This window comes from Netta rufina (assembly GCF_964035555.1).
Source record: "Netta rufina genome assembly, chromosome: 6".
Lineage (NCBI taxonomy): Eukaryota > Metazoa > Chordata > Aves > Anseriformes > Anatidae > Netta > Netta rufina.
Window position 1 is genome coordinate 4,992,619 of NC_140129.1, and position 22,853 is coordinate 5,015,471.

The 22,853-nt window shown below is 39.4% G+C and overlaps 1 protein-coding gene across 3 annotated transcripts in view; it reads right to left on the reverse strand.

Annotated features, from left to right (window-relative positions):
- Window positions 1-720: 720 nt before the first annotated feature.
- PMS1 (PMS1 homolog 1, mismatch repair system component) overlaps window positions 721-22,853 on the reverse strand; it is a 43,354-nt gene continuing 21,221 nt past the window's right edge. For all 3 annotated transcript variants that reach the window (XM_084288811.1, XM_084288809.1, XM_084288810.1), the window contains exons 7-13: window positions 20,689-20,811; window positions 18,926-19,069; window positions 16,849-17,744; window positions 11,201-11,650; window positions 10,525-10,655; window positions 3,500-3,660; window positions 721-1,090 (exon numbers count right to left, since the gene is read on the reverse strand). In XM_084288811.1, coding sequence (XP_084144937.1) covers window positions 899-1,090; window positions 3,500-3,660; window positions 10,525-10,655; window positions 11,201-11,650; window positions 16,849-17,744; window positions 18,926-19,069; window positions 20,689-20,811 — 2,097 coding nt within the window. In that variant the 3' untranslated portion in view covers window positions 721-898. The remainder of the gene's footprint in view (window positions 1,091-3,499; window positions 3,661-10,524; window positions 10,656-11,200; window positions 11,651-16,848; window positions 17,745-18,925; window positions 19,070-20,688; window positions 20,812-22,853) is intronic.

Here is a 22,853-nt window from a genome sequence, read left to right on the forward strand (position 1 = left end):
ACTAAGTTTATGGAAGTAGCCTACTACTCAAAATACAGGAGAAAACACTAGGTTATGGAAGGAAGAGGATGAACAAGTTTACCGTAATCAGCAGCTCTTTATATAGTAGACTTCTCTCTAGTTATGCCACATTCTCCTTAAGTGAGGACTGTTTGTGCTTCTCACTCCCTATTTATGTACAGCACTCTACCAACACATATTGACACCTGCTTTCAGTGCCAGCCTTTCCAACCTGTAGTTGTGACTCTTATCCTTTCGTCTTTTAAATCATTTGCCAGTTTTTGATGACCTAAAGCTGTAAGTGTGGTGTACTTCTAAGATTCACACCTTTGTAAACTAAGGTTAGAAATATTCTGAGTTATTTGCATAATTAGAGAAAAGCCTTTCGAAGACTAAGACTTCAATACCCATTTACACAATCTTGCTATTTTCAAACAGAAATAACACTATGAATTTGTGGCAACAATACCTGTACAGGGAAATGCCAAATTTAAATACCTACAGCTACCTCGCTTCCTTGAACAATTATCATCTCCTGTCACAGTGCAGTAAGTTTTGCCGGGCTCCAATGAAAGCAGTTTCTAACCACTTCATATCTAAAGCATTTTGATATACTGTTATTTTCTAAACATGCAGCAATAAGGACAGAATCAAACCAGTTGAGAATATTGCTTTAATAAATTCTTACAAAAAAAAAAAAAAAAAAGTTTGTTTCTCTACAGTATTAATTTATTTCCATTTGTCAAGTAGCATTTGAATCTAAATCAAAAAACTCCAGAAAGTGAACTTACAATAATAAAAACTCATTATACAAAAGCTTTACACAAAACACTCTGAAGTTACAGAGTAACGATCAAAATTAAGTAAGAGAGAAATGATCCCAAACAAAATGTTCCATTTACTGAATAAATTCCTTGGAGTTGTGCTTGTTAACTTCTGGAATATCTGTTAAGTGATGAAAAAAAGGACGACCATGAACACAGCCTTTATTTTCCCTTCCAAGCTGTTGCTTCATCCTGTAAACTGTGTTTTGTACATCTTCTTTTGACAAATGTAAGGGCAGCTGCCGAGCTAAACGCACTGCTTCTCCCTGTGGAAAGGAAAACAAAACCAAAAACCCAATAGTATTAAAGTGCCGCTTTGTAACATATTAACCTGAGGCTACCAGAAAGCAGGAATTAAGCACTCACTGTTGAAAGGTCACTTTTCTCTTTTCTGCTGATATATTCTGAACATTCTGAATCCCAGAAACTCAAATGGAACTCTAAACATATCTTACTGGTCATTTCATGCACTTCTACAAGAGTCACACATAGTCAGTCTCCTGGTCATGTCTGTACTCTTTTCTTTCTTTTAGGGTCCACTTTTGCAAGATGCTCAGTGTTTCTGAACATAAGATTTTCTGTTGGCAACAGTATCACCTGAAGACATTTATCAGTTCACAAGACACACTGTACACCACAAGATAACGAACTAGCATAAATTAAACAGCTAAACAGTTTTAAAAATAATACAGTGAAATTTTAAATCAATGCTGTATTAACTATAACCTACTTTATTCAGTTACCTCACAGTACTAGAAAGCAGAAGTGACTAGTTACTAAACACAACTACCGAAGCACCCACCCGCAAAGAATCCGACAACTTCCAAATGATTTTTTCAGACAATTTTTGCTTCTGGGTCTACCAGAAGATGGTAAAAGATGAGGAAATGCTGACTGCTCAAACATGAAACTCATGATAGAAGTTGCAATTCTGAACATGACAGCAAACAGCATTTCCAGTGTTTAGCCCACCAGAATGGCAAAAAACACCCAGTGTTTATCTTTAAAATCATTTTTTCATGATTGCAAGCCACATACTTCCTAGTAAACATGCATTTTCCAGCTACTTTTATTGCTGTATGCGCTTCCTCTTTCTAAATGCTCCTCACAGGATTGAAAATTGTTTTTAATAAAGCTTCCTTTGATAATCTCTTAATATTTATCTTTATTACTTATATATATACACACCTTTATGCACACACCTCTCTTCTAAACACCAGCCTTCCTACAAACCAATTCCATCCCAGTCCATCTGACTAATGAGTATTTGTAAGTAGAGAAAATAAAGCTTCCACCTCCAAACCAAGTTACATTCCTGCCTCAGGGCTTAACTCACCCCTTCTTCAAGGGTGCATGAGAATGGTTCTGTGGTACACAACAGAATCACACTTGCTTCAAAGGCAGCTGTAAATTTGCTGCCTCAAAAAGACAGGAAAAGATCTGTACAAGTAATATTTAAAAAGTCAAGTATATATTCTTTGTAAGTGCCCAAGTCCCACTCAGTAGCCTGATTCAGGAAAGTGTGTTGGCAATTACTTAAACCAAGAAAAAATTGAGCACATACTTTGGTATTCTTTCTTCACAGATTGCTAGGAATTGGAATTAAGGATAGCATTAGTGAAACATCTAGAATTAAGATTAAAAAAATGATCGAAAACTACTCTTGTTAGTTACTCCAGCTTTCACTAGTACCGTATGTATTAATTGTATGTGCAAATTCATGCCCATTATTGTCTCTGGACAGACAAGTTCATCTATTTGCATATCAAATATTGACAAAAGGCATTCCAGTTCCAACTGTTGCATAGTAACTTCTGAAAACAGATTAAAGATTCTTTTACTCAAGTACCATACCTCTAGCTGCCTATGAGAAATGCTGGCTGCTGGTGGAGAACACGTGGTTTCCTCTGCCAGCACACAGCAGAACTTACTAGTGCACTGAATGCAGTGGTCTTCTAGGACTGTCAGTTGTCAGCATGTGCTTCCTTTAACTGCAGAAGTTAGTGATGTTACCTAAATACAAGCATTTGCAGAAGCATATGGATTTCACTGCTTGTGAGACGTCATTTTTTTTACTTCCATGTCTTAATTCCAGTGACAGCTTGCTTTCTGGCAAGGAAGTCTCCCTTTGTCTCTATCCTGTCTTTGACTGAATCATAGGAATTTTTGTTTGAGTGGAAATGGTGTACTTTCTGCTTTTCAGGACGTGTATCTCATTGAGTTTTACATGACAGTTAAGCTTTTGATAACACTTTTCATAAACTACTATATTAAATCATTTTATCATTTCTTCACAGATGCATTTACAAAGGAATAAAAGCTTGAAGACTTCTGCGTTCAACCGCTTGTAGAGTTTGTAAGCAATTTTATGACAGTTCTGTATTCTAACATGGAGCTTTCTAGTCTGAAAATTGCTTAAGTAGAAAAATTTTGTGAACCTAAGTATGTATTGGATCACATTGCACTGTTTTGCAGTATGTCTGATGGAAGTATTTAGGTAAGCAATGCAGAACTCATACACCTCAAAGAAGATCTGGTGTTCTCCTTTTCAGAAGTAACTTCTGTATGGAACAGAACTACATTACTTAAAAACTGAAGAAAGATTTGTCAAGCTGTTTAAAGACTTAATGTAAGCTTAGCTGGTCAGCACTTACTAGCAAATTGTTACATCTTACCTCCAAGTAATTTATCACTTTGAGAGGCCTACATTCATATACTTCCTTTGCATTCCTATTAACTACTGCATTCAGAATTTCTTTCAAATCAGAAAGACCATAGTATGGCAGACAATTAGCCATTCCTTCTATTTCCATATGACTTTCTGTAGGTGAAGCACCTGAAAATATGAAAACAAAACAGTAATTTATACACATATACACTTCGATTTCTATTCTGGAGCAATTCATAGAAAATTAAACAGATGTAAAATCGCTTAATAAATTAATATAATGAATTCAGTACAACCAGGAAACCTTTTTGTCATCCTTCTCTGGAGTGAAGAGCATTTTTTTTGTCCCAGGTTTCACAGTCGCGATGCGTGCATATTGACATCACAAACACTTCTGTGTATTTTAATTCAAATCCTGGCTGGCACAGTTTAAATGCTTAAAGCATTTTGCAAAATTCCCAGTCTTGAGCATACCTTTTTAAAACTTCTACTGCTTTTATTAAAACATACATAAAATTGAATTAGAAGCTTGTAATAAAATCCAATTTAATTTGAAAAAAAATAAAACAGCGTTGGCACTACTTCCTATGGAATTGGTTTAGACATCTGTACAGTTCAAATGCTAACAGAAGGAAGCTCACAGATGCTAACAGATAGGTTGAAAACAGTTCTCTAAATATGAGCGTGTCACCAGGTAAATAATGTTGGACTTGTTTTATGCTTCATGGCCAGAGACACTTGGACCAGAGTGGGAATTTGATACAAGGAACTAAAAATCACATAACCTACTTCCAGCTATATATTTAGCACCACTTCAGATTTGAAGCTTTATTTCCTTTTTCACCCAGCATTGTTGCCCTCTTCTTTTTCAGGCTGTCTTTTGCTAATCTTGGCCAGCAAAACCAGCCATTTTTTATGTACTGCTGTAAGCCTGTGATCAGAATCAGCTGAAAGCAGAACTTTAAACTATCTGAAAGGTTGCCAGCTACTAAAGGTGAGATAAGACCACGTACTATGCCAACATTTCCCCACAAGAAAGGCCGCAAGAGACAGCGTCAAAGATGAAGTGTCTGTTCTTAATCTCCTCCAGCTCGTTTCATTTTTATGCAAATTTTGTTTTAATGAAAGCAAGACTAGATTTGTGTCACTGTTCCAGACCGCTTGCTGCTTTCTCTCTACAAGAAGAGCATATCCTATCTGATGAACCTTCAATAGTTCTGTATGCTCTATATGTTGCCAACGACAGGATTTTATATGCTCTATAGGCTACCAAAGCTCTATATGCTAACAAAGACAGGACAAAGAACTTCATTAAGTTTCAAATGTTAAGATTTTCAGTTTAGAAGTTTGCATTCCCTCTTAAAGTCTCACGACACTGAGTTTCAGGATTTGCTAAGCATTTTTTTTTTTAAGCAAACCCAGTAAACTAGTCAGATATGCTTGCTTGTAAGACTGCTGATGCTCAAAACTTTTTAGTTTTACCGATAGCAATTTCTTTGTATGCCAATTTTGACAGTCAGATTTGACTTCACAATACTTTTCACTTACTTGAAAGTCAGATGAGACTTCAAAGCAAGTGTAACATAAGAACAAACAATACAAATCGTGAAATTTCCTTCTTTAGCACTTCTGTTTGTGTATCATTCTCCTTTTCTGCTTACATTCTTGAAACTAAAAAGTAGTCCATTGCATGCTGATTAACATATTTATCTGCAAGTCTTTGCAGGAATTCAGATATTGGCAGCATCTGATGATATAAGCAGATGTCCAAACCTCAGTGTACTTGTAAATTTTTGACAAAATATACATTAAGATTTTTGAGTACTCAAACAGCAGTCTTCAAGCAGTATCCATGGTAATTTCTGTGAAATGCTCTGCAACTTCCAAGGAAAATATGTCAGTGAACAAATAAACTAGTTTTCAACTCACTAAAAATGTGGATTTCTCATTGCTACAAATTTCCCCTTTTTCTGTCCAAACAAAACATTTACAATCATCTTTGGATAATTCCTTTTTGATGGCCAGGAAAAACTGCTCTCTTCCAGCAGCCACCTAGATTAGGTGACACTCTAAGTCTACCTAGCTGACAGTCTATGATCAAAATCAAGCTGAAATAAAGGAGCAGCATGATTTTCCACTGGTCGGTTACAAGAGCTGAGGCAGCTCATGTTACCAAGGAAGATGGGTTATTTGCCTGTTACTGCTCTTTGAAGCCCTGTAAGCACATTCTTTGCATATACATAGGTTAGATGCACATATTCTACTAAGCATACAGTTCTACCCTAACAGCACGCCTTAGGGCATGACACTAGGCCCACCGTAATAAAAATAAATAAATAAAATAAAAAGGGTAAGACGTGGTTGGTCCCTGCTCCCAGTTCCTTTCCACCCCAAAATTCATCCTATCACGGAGGAAAGAGACAGACGTGTTGTAAAGCTCCATATTCCAAAAACATGTTAAGAAGAACTGGATGGAAAGTAATTCGTCTTACTTCTTGAAACGCTCCTCTGTATATAGGGATCACTGCAAGCTACACCCAGCAAACAAATGCCTGGAAGATCCCAGAGTACTGAGCTAAGTAAAAGCAAACAGGCTGCTCTCCCAAAGGTAGCATCACTTGAAGTCTCAGTAAGGCCAAAACATGAGGGGGCGGGAGGGCAGTGGAAGGAGGACTGGAGCTCAGCGTCACAGCTCTGCAGATCACAACAACTGGCACGTTCCACAAAGAAACCATTGATTTTGCCTAACTGACATATTTACAGCAAGAAGCTTTTTCTGAGCTATTTCACAACATGTTTTTCACTGTCAGCTATCCAGAGAAAAATCTAGTTAGAAACTCCTTAGACTGCTGAGCAATCAATATAAGGAGAGACAAAGAGACTTTATGAAAAATATTGGTCTACCAAAACAAGAAGATATGACACATCCAATGTCTAAGATACTTAAAACAGCTTTGGTTGCAGTCAGAGTCTAAAAACAATAAAAAACAAAGCTAAATGACATTCTTTTCTCACAGCAAAGGAGCATTCAAAGGACAGACTTAGCCTTAAACGAAGGCAACACACAAGTAAGGCCTGAAACTCTTGCACTTCTTTAAAAGTTGCTATCCAAGAGCTGCACTGGTGAAAAAGGATAACGTTGCCAGAAGCTGAAAGAGTTTTCCTGCTAAAATAACAGGACAAGATCAGAACTCCATGTGAAAACGAGTCCTTGACAGGAGGAAAAGTCCTAATTAGACCATTCAAAACCCTATGAGGCGAAGTCAGAGAAAAATATCTTGGCAATATAAGGCTGATGAAATTGAAAACTAATCATTCAGGCAAGTAAATCGAATGAAAAGTCAATAGTTTTCTGTTACTAAAAAAAAAGTATCTCTGATGGAAAAAAAAAACAACAAAACAAAACACAAAACCAGTCCAATTTAACTTCAAAAGCACTTCAACACCCCAACAACCCCAGCTTTAAAGTGGCAGGAAGTGCCCAAGCACAGTGGCAGATCTGCCAGTGTTAATAATGGCAGGGTTCTGATTTTCCCAACAGAAGACACAAAATTCCAAAATGAAAACTTCCTTGAGCGCTGGTTAGCTAGCAATATTGGCATTGCTCCACCTGAAGTCAAGCATTTCAGTCTTCCTGTCCATGGGATCAGAAGTAAATCAAATGGATCCTTTGGAAAAGAAAGCTCTGGGGAGGGCCTACATGAAATCATCTTGCTTACAGAACACAAAAAGACCAAGCAAGTGAATCACCAGCTGGAGGAGGATGAGCAGGTGAACAAAGTGGCCGTACTCTACAGATGTTGTCTTCTCTTATGGCTCCCGTTACAAGGTTGCCTGGAAAACTCCACTGTTGCACCCTGCCTGCATGGAGAATTACTGTAACAATAGTAAGACAGGGATCAGCCTCTGATTTTTGTCTGCAATTTTGGGACATTTACTGCCCCAAAGGCATTCAGACTGTCCTTTGAAGGGGTATGAAGTTATCAGAGGAGTTGAATAGAGTCAATATTAAGAAACAGCAGTCAAAGGAAGATTCAAGAGAGCTGACAAATTAGGCGAGACAGCAACCCGTCCCAAATAATTAACAGTATGTACCGAAGAAAAAACTTTTCTGAGACAACTTCTAGTCCAAAACCATCTAAGCAAACGTCCCATTTACAGGCTGTATCTGAGGTTAACAACAAACAAATCAAAGACACTGTAAAATGTTTTATGAGATGAACTTGTACTCGAAGTTGAGAAATGCTACAGAATATTCCCGTGTGAGTGGGACAAAACATGCCTGATTTGCAGGTCACTTTACGTAAAAATTAAGAGAAGAAGGATCTAGAATAAAGAACCCCAAACTACAAAGTGAAATTTCCAAAAAAGGGCAGGCAAGGAGTGTTAATAATTAATATCTGTGTTCCTGAAAAATAGATTTAGTGTTTGTAACAGCAAGAGTTTGTGGCGTATTTCAGGGGGGAGTTTAATAAAAGAAAGAAAAGAGAGGAACTGATGAAGTATTAAGTAAAAATCCTTGGGTCGGTTGGAAAAAAGGCTGGGTGAAATTCCATTTTTTTTCCTGGTCTTTCTACCTTCCCCTGCAATGCTATGCTCTTTTAAAAGCAGGGGCTGTAACTGCCGTAATGTCATCAGCAGAAGCTTATAAACATGACTGACAAGCCTCAGATGTGAATAACGTTTCACTCAAGTAGTTAAAATATCAGACTGGGACAAAGAACAGAATTAGATTCCCATTCTTCATATGGGCTGGCCATAAAGTACTCATCAAGCCCATGGCTTACCTACCGTGGTTCCTCAACCTGTACAGTGCACAAAGCCAATGGAGTAGCCTTCATACTTCCACTAACTGCCATCCAAATGCAAACAAGTTTCCTCACAAGACCTCATTTTCTTCATTTTATACAGCTAGGGGCATTGTATTTGAAGACAGTCACTTACTACTTCCTGGTTACTAGGTCGAGTCCTTTGGTGCTAAATATTATTGTTAAATACTGCTCTTACCCTAAGCAAGCCATCTTAAAAGTCGTTTCCCTCCTCCAGTATCACGAGACTGCTCAACAACTCTAATCTGCTGTTACCTAAAAACTGTCTTCACAATTCTCCAGAGTGAATTTATGCACAACCAGTTTACATTAATCGGATTCTGCGCAAACCTGAATCCTGGAAGAAGCCCCCTACACCTCCAAGGAAGGTCTGTGAGCAAAAAGGCTGAGTTCAGATCCCTTCCTCCCGTATTTGTCTAGAGACAAATCGTAGACCTGCTCAGCTGCTGATTTACTTGACCGAGCTTTGGAAGAGCTGTCTCTTACCATAGGCGCTCTATTCCCCTAATCATTCAATCTAAGAGTATTTCCACGAACATTGCTTTTACAAAGTTCTTGTTATTTATCACAGGATTTAGCCAGTCAGAAAGAAGCGTCCTTGTTTTTGTTGTGCATGGTTAAGAAAAGAAAACAGCTTAGGCTCTGCTCTTCCCAAGAGCCAGCCTCTGACTGAGGGAATTACTCCACATCCCTTTTTTGTCCCTACTCTTAAAAGATCCCATATGTTGGAGTAGATCTGTCATCACTATACATATGCGGGGTTCTGTAACACATGAAGCTATAGCATTTCTAACAGCTCTTATAGTGAACCTTTTCTCCGAGCTGTCACAGCTAGGTACCACCCCCAAGGAAGTTTGCTTTTCTTGGAATTCTGCTGGAGAAATCCTGTTGCACAGAACCGACCCTGGGTGGGTTGCCTCTGGACTTCCAACAGCATCCCTGCAAATCACTCTTCAGGAAAATACTTAAACATTAAATCTCTCTTGTTAAGGTGAAAGGATGTTATATTAAACAGATCTAGTCTGTGATCAAATTAGAGGCATTGGAAAGTAGACTGAGAGTTGAGAACAAACTACCAAAAGGGCTGACAGTGATCCTCTAACCCTCTCTTCACTGGCCCCTTTGGGCCCTGTATTAAATCCTGATAGAACAATAACTATCAATAAATTCAATATTCAATAAATCCTGAAGAACAGTAACCTGCTCCGGCTCCTTACTGGACCTCCTCAATTTCTGAAGGGCAGAGGGATAGTCCGCTAAAGCACATACTCACAGGGGATTATGCAAATACCTATCCTCTTGGAAGAAGCTGCAGGACTATGGAATTCTCATCGCTTTAATCACTCTGTCAGAATGGCAATCCAGCATTTGGAGAATGATTTTTTTTTATTATTATTACTTTTTTTTAATACAAAAATGTCAGGAGAATGTGGATTTCACACACTCTTTGAAATGCTGAGATGTGTGTGTTTGCTCTCTATAGGTACCTCAAGGGAGGCTGTAGCGAGGTGGGGGTTGGTCTGTTCTCCCACGTGCCTGGTGACAGGACGAGGGGGAATGGGCTAAAGTTGAGCCAGGGGAGTTTTAGGTTAGATGTTAGGAAGAACTTCTTTACCGAAAGGGTTGTGAGGCACTGGAACAGGCTGCCCAGGGAAGTGGTGGAGTCACCATCCCTGGAAGTCTTCAAAAGACGTTTAGATGTAGAGCTTAGGGATATGGTTTAGTGGGGACTGTTAGCGTTAGGTCAGAGGTTGGACTCGATGATCTTGAGGTCTCTTCCAACCTAGAATTTCTGTGATTCTGTGATTCTGTGTAAACAGGAAGTGCTCATTACATTGTTATCTACAGACCTTTCCTTTTTTATTCATGTTTTCTCTTCAGTTACTAGTTTTTATTACTCAATGTTCCACGTAGACAATTACTGGCCTAACAAAGCAATAAAGAATCACAGAATCATCTAGGTTGGAAGAGACCTCCAAGATCACCAAGTCCAACCTTTGACCTAACGGTAACCAGTCCTCCACTAAACCATATCCCTGAGCTCTACATCTAAACGCCTTTTACATTCTCAATCTTAGGGAAGGCAGGACCTCGGTGTTTTAAATGATAAGGTGATGTTGAACAACAAGATCTACATCATTTAATTCAGTAAATCAGAAGAAGCAAGCCCCAGTAAGACTAAAAGATTTTAAAACCACCATACCTTCAATCATTTTTATCTGGAATCCATTTGCTACAAGCCTTGGGTCTGTCAAATAAGCTGATCCCTTTAATCTCTGGTAATCCTTCTGCATTTTGTGAAGAGCAGACATATAGTGAGATCCACCAAGAATACTGGAAAGAAAAAACAGCCAAAAGGTTAAAAAAAATATAATGAATTTGAAAATTAAAACTGTGAGAAAAATGCACTAAAAATGTTAAGGCATCGAGAGTGATCAAAAATTTTTTTAAAGTATTTGGAAAAAAGCAGTTTGCTCAAAGAAGAAATATAAAGCATCAACTATTCATGTATCTTAAAGAATGACCAAGTTTAGACATATAATAATAATAATTACATCAGCCGTTCCCTAATCCGTGGGGAAAGTTAGCTAGAGTGAAGTTGTGAAAATGTGCAGCATTTAGTTTCCCTCTGGGGGAAGAAACTTGTCTTCACTGCACTACCAGCCAAACAGGTCAAAACTCATACTTATTTCAACTGGAGTATGACCAGGCCTGCTCATTATTTGTTCATTTGTTTATCTCTAAGAGCATATTTTTATGCTTTGTATGCTTTCAGATTAAAATAGTCACAGAATCAGCAAACAGGGCCATACAAACCTACTCTAACTAACCATCAATTATTTAAATAATACACAGGTTTTTGCTCATTTGTACGCTACCTGTCTGTTAACACGATTGGCTTGTCCAGTTTCTCTACTGGAAGCTGGTGATTCTTCAGCAACCTTTTGTGCAGCAGGGCTTCTTCCAACCTATATGGATTCAGCAACATCAGCTTTTTTTCCGTAGCGAATATCCAGATATCAGGAAAGCTCTGACGACGGATCAGGTAAAGCTCGTGTTCAGCTGAATTACTTTTCTCACGCCTCTGATGTCTACAGGAGCTCAGGGAAAAAGGTACTGTCACAGTTTTCAGAGGCTGCTCAGCTTTCTGCTTCTTTTCAGTTTGAGCATGGAACATTTTGTCAAGCTTCTGCTGGTTGGACAGGGAACTCTTCAGCCTGGGTTTCTGTCTCTCTGTGTCCTTCGTGGGTCTGTGCACTGTTTGCTGCATAGCTTTACTGGCCTCTCTGTTGTATCGTTCCAGGTCTTTAGCAGCTTTTATTTCATAGCTTAAAAGAGAAAACGAACCAGTTGAACCAAGCAAGAAACCCCAGACTTCAACACTAGCAAAGGGCAAGGAACCCATCCCTAGACAGGCGAGAATCCCCATGGTTCATTAATTAGCCACATCAATAAGCTTCCACTACGAATGGGGTGGGAGGGAGATTGGGATTGGTAGGTGACCCTGCCCAGCGAACAGGAGGAGGTGGAAAATTTCCTTCATCATGACAGCCAGCAAAACCTCAGCAACTGAACAGGGAGGAGTGAGCTGCATCTTACAGCATCGCACCAAGAGCCACAGCAGATTGCATTAGACCTCAGTCCCAAAGGCCTAACTCAAATCTGCAATCAGATGCACAGCTTTTGGAGGAGCTTTGTCAGAGGCGCATCCAGCCCTACTCACAAAAGTCATTTCAGCTTCTAGAGCTACGTGAATTTCAAGGGGAGTCCAAGCGCTTGCCTAGAGGGATGGAGGTTAAATCATTTCAGAAGCCTCGAGCTTCAGTTGAGGTAAAGAATTACGCTGACTTCACATGGCCTACAATTAGCCACAGAAATAAAAACCCATGAATCCAGAATAAATAAGGTTATCACAGAACTCTAATAAATTTACAGATTTGTTTTTACAAAAATACTCAATAATGAACTCTTCTAAATGCTGTCTGAACAGTGCAACCATTGCTACGTACTAAACCTCTACAACCTGAATGGATTCTTAATGAGTTTGCAAGTGTCAGGAAGATAGCTCAGGCTTTAGAGATGCCAGGTTTATGCTTCCCTCCTCCACAAGAGCCTGATTTTTCAAAGGCCAAAGGAGCAATGTGCTAACTCCCTCTTTTGCCCTGATTTGATGTTCTGAATTCTGGCAGGTTATTCAGAGCAGCCTGATCTTCACTAAAAGGTAGTACTATCATGTGTAAGTGTTGGAAATAAGTATTTTAGCTGGTCATATTTATTTATTGCTACTTGCTGGAACAGTTTAATTCAATTATGTGTATGCACACTGGAAAATTAAGGTCAACAAAAGGGTCACCATTTGCAATTAATTATGATGTGCTAGCACTCACATATGGTACCAATATTTAGTTAACTAAAAAAGTCAGCTTAAATAGTTTCTTGCAATAAATCATGTCCTAGAAAATATGGAGTAAATGTTAAGATAAAAAACATCTGCTCCTCTTAAAATGAATGGATGAAATCACTTGAACAGAAATTTTTTCGCCAGAATACATTTATAGCTTTGACCAGATCAATAAATACTTTGTTTTGAATAGACACAGTCATAACGCAGGAGAATATTCAACTACGAGAGCACCGAGCTTTCAATGATACAGATAACCCAAAACGAAAACACTTTTTCCAAGGAAATCTTCCTTAGTTGTCATTTTAGGCCACCATCAGAAAATTTCTAGCCTTGCAAGCTCTGACTGTGAGGGTTTTGCAAGTGACTCTCGGTGATTTGTTCAGAACCACTGAAAACAGCCAGTTTACAAACTGCTAGGGAACACCTTTGCTTTTTCCAAGGGCCTTCCCCAGAAGCAAGCGTAATCAACAGGAGCAGTTTCTTCCCTGCTTTGTGAATTAGGACTGTAAAGTCAGGGTCCTTGCCTCCATTTCCAAAACCTACAGCCAAGGAAATCTGCAAAACCCTGGGTGTAAGGAGGGAAGTGGAAGACTAGAATAAAGCCTCGTCTCAAAGGAAACTTTGGCGCAACTTAGAAAAACGCATCCCACAATTTATTACTTTCTCCTTGCAGCTTAAACCTAAACGAAATATTCAGCATCTAACAGGAAAAAAAAAAAAAAAGAAAAAAGAACATAATGTCCCTCAGACTGTTACACTGAGTAGACAAATAAAACTACCGACCTCAGGTGAGCTATTTGGAGTGAGCTCTGACCAGAACTGGTGACTTGCACCGATGTGTACAAGTCCAGAGCAGAGGTATCTGAATGTAATACCCCTCAGCATCACATAACGAAACCCAGAGCACTCAAACTCTCACCAGAAGTAAATGTCATCTTCTATTTCTGTGTCTCCTGCCTTTGTGAAGCCAAACAAAGCTTTGAACTGCTCCTATCAGCTGGTCACCGCGTGCTTCTGACGTGCAGCTTTCAGGGGAGCAGCCCAGCTTCCTCCGGGTGGACAACATGAACCTGCTACTACTGCTAAACAAATGCTGGGGACAAACAACAGGATGTAAGGACTGATACCAATTATTGATACAGTTATTTAGTGTTAATATCTGGCAGCATCTGAGTGGAGCTGGCTAGGAATACAAGGCATGGCTACTGACCACCTGGTGACCCCTACCCACATATTGACCACAAGGTTAAAACAAAGGCTTCACGGATATTTTTTCTGAAATTGCTAAGCAAGTATAGTTACCCCAAAGGGATCTATACCAAAAGATTTGCAAATGAGCTGCACACAAAAGCCACGAAATGCTTAAAAATAAATCAGGCAGGCAAAAGCTACCAGCCAGGAGCTAGTTCCTGGTCACCAACAGTCTATGGGCACGCTCCAATCTGTCAACCCGCAGCAAGGGCCATGCTACCTGGAGTGATATTTCTCCCAAATATACTCACAAAGAATTCCCGTACGGCACTGACAAGGTGATTTGTTAGCCCCATGATAACGCGTGTGTAGCTCTGAACCCTTCCTGCACCTTCAGGCCAATTTCTGCTGCCTGTCGTGGCAGTTGGGTGGACTTCTCCCCCCGTTACCTGAGCCTGATACGCAAGAAACATTAAGGCCAGAAACACACACAAGCTGTGTTAAGTAAGAGCAGAGGGAGTCTACGAAATTAAATCCTGGCTGTGCAAAGCAGGGGGATATGCGATGCTGCCAACATGGACATGCATGGAAGCTTTCCTCTTCTATTATAACCTAAAGACCATAACATTTTACATTCCGGTTGAGTAATAAATGCTGGCTTGTTTTGAAAAGGCTATCCTATGTCATTCTGAGACATCTGTTAGTTGCGCTGCTCCCAAAAGGCATTTAAATTCATTTAGACCTGCTGGAGAAGCCACAGAGATAAACAGGGACGCTGAAGCCAAGCACACCCATTGCAACCCAAACACGCGACTTCATCGCAGGAGGACGGAGGGCTGGAGCCTAGCAAAGAGGGGGCTTGCAGGAAGGGTGGCAGCGAGTTGGAGGGAGAGCGTGCTCAGTGGAAGCCCTGCCGCATAGACATTTGTTGTTACCTCTAGGTGGCCCAATTTATCCAGAGTATCTGGTAGGCAAGGCTTAAGCTCTCTGCCAGACCTGCAACAGTTCCTCTGGATTGTTGCCTTGAAGGAAAAGATACCTGCAGATGTCTTCGTATTTGGTATTTTCAGAGGCAATCTCGCAATATGAAAAGTGGAAGAGAGCTACGCCAAAGCTGAGCTGCATTGATAATACTGGGAAATTTTTCATCGACTTTAACATGCATTGGACTATGCTGCGTTCAGTCCTGCATGTAAGATACAAATTCATTACCGGAGAGGTCTCCTTCCTGAACTAACACAACGTTAATCTGTAGGCACACTCTTAAACATAACAGTTGTACCAGGAAAGCAACCGTGAAATCTCAAAAGCTAAAGCAGAGCAAATTAAAATTTTCTGAAACAGCTGGCAGAACCTTTTGTTTCACTTCATTAAAAGCACAAACATAATTGGAGTGGATTTCTACTATTACACTGAGCTTTCTGCTGAAGCAGAGATGGACAACACACTATTTCTCACAGGCATGGCTTTGTGATCAGAGCACGTTGTTTGTTTGGTGACCTCTACATTAGGTAAATCAGAAGCTAGATATTAAGGTTTTGCTTCACTCTGCTACGGCTGCTGTTCAGAACAATGCAGAGGATTTCAAATAGAAGAGTCACGTAGTACAGGGTCCAAGGAAAAAACAGTAATTAATAGTAATTCAGCAGGTACAGCTCCTCTTTCTTACCATTCTCCTCCTCTAATCTCTCATTAGCATTTAAAATTATAATGTTTGGCTAACATAACTTCTTCAGTGGTCTTAATTCCCTCTCTTTGCTTCCATAACATTAAGAAAATACATCTTCAAAACACTGCCAGTGACTCTGTTCTTCAAAAACAAATTCCATTTCCCACACTTTCTGCCTCCATCACAATGAGCACTCAAATCATTGCTTGTGAAACTGTTGCAGAACTATCCTCCTCCTTTGTATGATGCCCCAAAGTGTTTTACATTTCACAAAATTACCAAAAAATAACAAAAACCAAAAACACCAAAGAAAGAAAACACCCACCTTCCATGTTTTGAACTGTCTTAGGATGCCTCAAGATCTGTTATTCGAATTAATCTTTTACTATAATATAAATTTCACATAAAGGACAACATTTACATATTAACTATTCCACTACCACCTCTCCCTTAAAAAAAGAAAAAAAAGGGTAAAATATTTCCCTTACTTGTAGATTTCATTTCAAAAATACAGTACTAGAACTCAGTGTGGAAAATGAAACTTAGCTGTTCAGATTGTAATCTGAAAAGAGGTTTGGTTTAGAGCGAAGCAGAGGATAGACAAGCATTCAAACTATACTATACTCTGAACCAGCACTGCAATATCTGTTCGGGGGGATAAAGAAATTCCTTGTATCATTTGATTGGGTTTTATAAATACAATAATGGGGTAGCCTGGGTTGGGATACGTACTAAATGTAGGGGAAAGGAGTTTACCAAATGTTCAAGTACTAAAGACCCTGAAAAAGAATTCTCACTTTAGAGCAATAAAAAAGAACTGCTGGTTGGAAAAAGTTCTGGAGGAACTATACAGTGCCTCAGCCATCACGGGGCTGGTTTTCATTGATGCTACATCTGAAGTGACAATATACAGCAAGCCCTTAAAAAACTGAGGTTTGTACAATTGAAAAAAGTACATTTCTTGGCTGTTAGCTCTACATAATAACTCATCAAAACTGTCCCGTTAACTGCCGCATGGCAAGTACAGTGGCAAAATGAGTAACTCAGCTCAGCAGTGCACATCTGCGCACAGCAAAAGATGACAACTTACTAGATCAGTGCTGTTCTTGAAAAGCCAAAAATAATTTTCTGTTCTGTTTTTCATCAGTAACTGGGAAGTTATATACATATATGTATATATATTTTTTATTCACAGCAAATGACTCATTTGCTCATTGGTAATTACCAGAGATTTAGAAGCAAGATACAGCCTAGAAACTTACTTCTTCTTTTCCTCTTCATTCAAATTCTTCCACTGTTCTTCAATTTTCAACAGGATGTCCTTCATGCTAGTCTTTGGGTGCTCAGAAAACAATTTTGAACGATATTCTTGGGTGAAGAGGGCAAATGCAGTCTTTGGTTTCCTTATTATTCGACTACTAATTAAGTCATAAGCAGTTACTTGTCCTGTTTTATCATTTATTACATTTGTTTTCCTTATACTTTGATTTGGCATTTGTGGATCACAGCTGTGTTCACCAGCATGTTCGCTTTGCTTATTAGCTGCTCCTCCAACTTCAGGAATTAAAATCTTAACAGGTTCCAGGTTGTCTCCTAGAGAGTCTTTAAATCCGTTCCCCATACTCCAATTATCAGCAGAGATTTCAGGTAAGTCTTTAGGTACTGAGGCTTCCTCATTCTTTTCCATCTCGCAAGTATTATCAGAACTCAAAAGATGCTCATCAGCTTTTTTGCATTCAGGTTCCATTGGAGCCCTGCGAGTTGGACTAGCAGTTGTGTTCTGTCCATTCTGTTCCTCCTCACACAATAAATTTAAGGAACCGTCTTGAAAGGCATCACTCTTAGAAACCTCTTTTTCCTCTAGGCGACTACGTATATTATCACCACAAAATGCCTGATGATTTAAACAGATCTCTGTGTTTTTTCCTGCTTGACAATTTTGCACATCACTGCTGACTGAAAGGAATGAAGTATGAGCATGTAGATCATTGTTTCCAGATGGTTCCATTTCATTAACAACCACATCTGTTTGTCCTGTTTTATGAACAAACATGTCTTCTGAGGTAACATCTGTTTTATTAGCTTCACCAGAGACCGTAGCAGGTAGTGGCCCATAGAGTGATTTCAACACATTTTCAACAGCAAATAAGACAGACTCCTGGAGGGGAAAGAAAAAAAGGAAAAAAAAAATTTACAGAAAAAGCACACACAACCATAAAAAAAATACATAATAACTGACAGATATTGAGAATAAAGAACAAAGTGATCTTGCTCATAATCTTTTTCAAATAAATCTGGGCGGATTATTGCAGTTCAATTTTTCACACGTGTCCCAAAAGACTCTGGAGTAGACACCTTTCACCTCAAATATTTCTTGAGAGGTGCTCTGCTTCACTCCTGTACTCCGGTATTACAAGGGTGATTAACTGCTTTCTTTATAACACAGCGTACCAGTTGCTTCAAACTGTATCAAGTGAAGCTATTTCCACCTAACACAGTGTTAGAAGCTTATAGTAAGGACAGAAATACCAACACCAGCCCAGTTTAGCAAGCATGTTTGCAAAGAGCTTCCAGGACAGTTCTGCAACAAAAATTGGAAATAAAACAAACAAACACTTTGTAATGCTAAAGAAAGTTTTAAGCTAGAACAAATGTGAGAAAGTTATGTTAATTTTAATACAAGTGGCACTTAACAGGCAATACATTTGCACAGACAAGCACAAAAACTTTCACTGAAGACAAGGACAGTCTCAGTGGTGAGTACCTACCATCACTCTGAATAACAGCCTTACCACTGCAGCTTCCTTCATTTTTGTGGCACTCACATATCAAGTGCCAAAAAGTGAAACTGAATTTATGGAACATCTATCACTACATAACATATAAAACACGGGCATATACTGTTCAAATTTCCAGTCCTGTTAGCACGAACTGGATGTCCTGAAACTTAAGTGATGTCAACAATTATTTACACATGCAATGGCAATTATTACATTTGGTAGAAATCATCTCCTCCTCCCCTAATGCGCGCAGTGTTTGAAAAGTTTATTACTTAGTGTAATTATGAAACTAAACATGAGATTTATTCAAGCACACATCATAATTCCATTTAGCTTCAGTCACTGCTACACAGCCATCTGGAAGCAAAGCGATACCCACATGTATGTGACAGCACATAAGCGATCTTTGAAATCAACTGGGAAATTAGTTTCAAATAATCCTCCCAAAGACTTCAGTGGCACTGTTTACCTTCAAACATTTCAGCAGTTCCAGAAGCCCTTATTATACGTACGTAAGTAAAAAGTTGTCAACTCAAAACCAGAATTAGACATCAATTACCTTATACTGCAGTAAAACTTGACTTTTATCAGGCGTTAAATTCACATCCACAGCAGATGCAGGTACAGTAATATTCAAGAAGAAAACAGGGTATAAGCGGGTACTGTCCTTGTGTGACGCCGCACTGTAGTACTGCCGAATTAACTACAGATTCATTTAGCAAAGAGATGTCCGTACAGGCAATAAAAGAGACACAAAGGCACAGATGTTACAAAATCATAACTGTATTTCCCCCCCAAATTAATGCAATGCTAAAAAGATCTGTGTGGATATATATATACACATCAAAATAATCACCCAAAGGGGAGTTACTGGTGGTTTCCATGTTTTCACAATTAAAAAAAAAAAAAAAGGTAAGAAAAAAAAAGGAAAAAAGAACAAATTCCAAGAAATTAATGGCAGCTACTTTGACCTTCTGAATGAATACATTGATCATCTTTGGAAGAAAAGACATGATACGCTTGTACTTTGATTATTCATAAATTTAGTATTTCTCTGCAACTCTGCTTGCCCTTACTGTTTTCTCTATAATCTCCCTGAAAATTCACGTCAAAAAACTACAAAGTTATTTAGTTGTTTCATAATGCAGGTCTTGCAAACTAGAACGATCAAATAAAGGTCTTTGTATTTTCCTCTTGTGTTGTGGATCCTTTCCAGTATATACTGGAGAAAATATGTTAACACACTAACAGTATAAAAGAGCTTCTGAAACTTGATTTTTAAATAAAAGTTAACTATAAAATATTATTTTAATAATAAAATAAATTAAAATAACATAAAAAAAATATATTTTAACCTTACTATTCCCACAGTCTGTTCTCAGCTGGCACTGAACTGCAGTAATAAGAGGACACAACTAAAAAGTGGACAAAAATAAAAAGCATCACTATCACCACTATGTGAACAGCCCTAAATGAAGGGCCATGTATTTCTACTTTGTATTACAGTAATCTGAACCCCACCTAGCCTCTGCTCTGGTTAAAAAGCTGTCTCTTACATGGGACCCAAACTGAGCTTTGAACTCCAGCAAGAGCCAGGTAGATCAATTACTGTGTGGCCACGGAGCACAGGACTAGCCTTGTTTGTCACTTAAGATATGAACACAAGTTCAGGGTTTACACCCACAAAACTGCCAACTGAAACCTACTCGATTGTCTCCACTTTAAAACCTACACGTACACTTCAGCATGAATGGAATTTTATTTTCTGTGGAGGGCAAGGATTAGAACAGCAACGCTGCTCCGGGTGAGGTGCTGCAAGGTTCAGTAGTGTGAGAAATCCAAGAGTATCAAATTCTGCCTACACAATGCCTAGCGGTAGCCAATGCCTCTGCACTATCACTTTCATTTTTATTCAATGCATACACAGATTTAAAGGGAAAGCAAGCAGATTTGCTGGTTAAGTGAACAAAATTAAAATTTTATTTTCAGGAAAATTCTCTTACAGGAAACCACACAGAGCTCCCTCATGGAAAACTGCCCAGGTGTGATTCTGCTACATTAATATAAATTTTTCTGTGCTCTTATTTTTTTCAAGCAGCCATAAGGATAGCCTCCAGCTCTGTGGCTGCAAGTCACTGCAGAGAACGTAACAGAGCTGAGATACCAGGAGCATCAGACTTGTGGATGAGGTTTCTATTGTAAATGCTTCACATGTAGTACTCCACTTATCTCATGTGGGCAGATATTGCAGATAGCAGAGCCCTTTCTGTCCTCAAAGAAATCATGTTTTTATTCCCTGAATAAGAAGTTAGAGGGTGTTACCTTCAGTATTTCCTTCTGAAGAACCGGACGATTGTTTATAAAAATGAAACTCCTTTCTGAACCTGACAGACATGTCAGAGAGCTGTCTGACTCAGCTTTTGGGAGAAATCCAGAAAGATTTATCTGCAAGAAAAACAAATACAGTACAGAAGTCTTTAAAAGAGAATCCCCAAAAGCTTTTTATTTAGGGGTGCAACATTACAGTGCAATTCACAGGAGTCCCAGTCGTTCAAACACATGCACCACTTCTTTAGAGTTACATGTATGATTCAAAAGCACTTTAAAAAAGAGATTGGGATGGATGGTTCTATATCTATTACCCTTGATTCAACTGATTGAGAAATTTCCCATCTGGACTGTCAGTTGCAGTGGGCTGCTGCAGTGAGCGTGTGCTTTGGGCCTGCTGACTGCAGGGCTGCCAACCTCACGCCTGCAAGAAGCTCAAGGCGTGCAGTGCTGCCCATGCTGGCGAAGGCAGCAGTGAGCTACCTCTAGCTGGGAGCACCAAAACATGAAATCCCTCCCTTTGTTTACCCACAGCACCTTAAATAGCTCATCAGCAGGCATTTATGGAGGGCACCTAAATTTACCTACAGCACCTGTATCCAAATCATCTGACTTTGCAGAGTGCTGAGCACCCACGATTCCCAGCCTTCAGCAGAACCTGTGAGCACCCAACCCTGCCAAGGAGCCCAGGAACAAATCACACAATTCCAGTACCTAACATTAACTCCAAGGTTTAAAACTTCTCTGCTAAGCTCTTCTAGCTTTGGGTGTGTTTTTTTTTTCCCTGTCAAAATGAGAGCGATGACTTGTGCTGCCTGCCCCACTGCCTCCCCCTCTCCCCCCCACCGAGCAACTTGGAAACCCTTGGATCGATTTCAATTCAATCTGATGAAGAAGCAGAAATCCCAACGATATTACGTTTCCACAATTTCTGTGATAACTGGCAGCTGTTTGGAGAGGGCAGCCTCGGGATAACGGCCTTACTGCGGAAAAGGCAGTTGTGACTTCTCACAAGCTGGGATCCAGCAGCACGTAAGCGCTGGCTCGCCGACCTGCCCATGTGCTGCCCCACTGCAGGTTGCCCAGACAAATAGGAACGGGAACAGTGGGGGCCGGTGCACAGCAGAGGCTGAGGTTCTGGACATACGGGAAAGGTTGGAGAATATTCTGGTAGCAGGGTGGATCGCAGAAGACAGAAATCAGACCTCGTTAGTTTTTCTTTTGGCAGAACCACTTGTATTTACTAAAAGCCGAGTGATCATGCATTTGAAACGGAATTTAAAATCCCTGGGACTTGGCCTATCCTTCCCATTCACCGACGTCACACCAGCGATCTGCTCATGTGCTCCCTTATTCCCTCTTGACCTTGTAACAAGCATTCTGTGCTAAAGCTGGAGCGTTCTGGTCAGCAACGTTGCACAGAACCAAACACCACTGGTCAAGTTAAAGAGGTGTCAAATATCTCTTGGATGATTATCAGAAAACAACATGCAGCACTTCTAGATTTTGTCCTGCAGCTTTAGCACATCCTCTTTGAATGTTCCTCCCTTATGCTTCAAATTCCTTTTCCAATTTCCAAATATCCGTATAAATCTTTCACTTCAAACGGCATTTTTATATACAGACAACATTAAAACAAAACTGAAAGTCTCTAAATAAGACATTTAAGAAGCTGCCATATTTAGAAATGGCTGACTGCTGTTACTATTTAAAGCCACGTGGAATATCAGTATGCTCGTTAAAAGTTAGTAACGATCCTAAAAGTAGTCGTAATTGCTAGAATTTTCTTATACAAAAGTTTTGTTTTCTTTTTGTTTTGTTTTGTTTTTTATTAAGGCAGAATTGCACAGACTGGAAAATATTAATTACTAAACACATACACGTATTAAAATCTATCTGTGTTAAGCGGACAATGTCTTCCTACAGTACTCACCTTTTTCCCAGAGGCCTGTGTACCTGCCAAACTTAACTTTCACACAACAGGAAAATTCCTAGGAATTCCATAGGAATTCCCTTCACTACAAAAATTTCCCAAATGAAGCTTCTCAGCCAAAATGGACCCACCCATTTCCAAGAATGGGGATGCAGAAAGCATAGATGCTGTTTTGCACATTAAAAGCTGACAATTCTTTATTTTCTTTGGTTTTCTTTCTACTTTG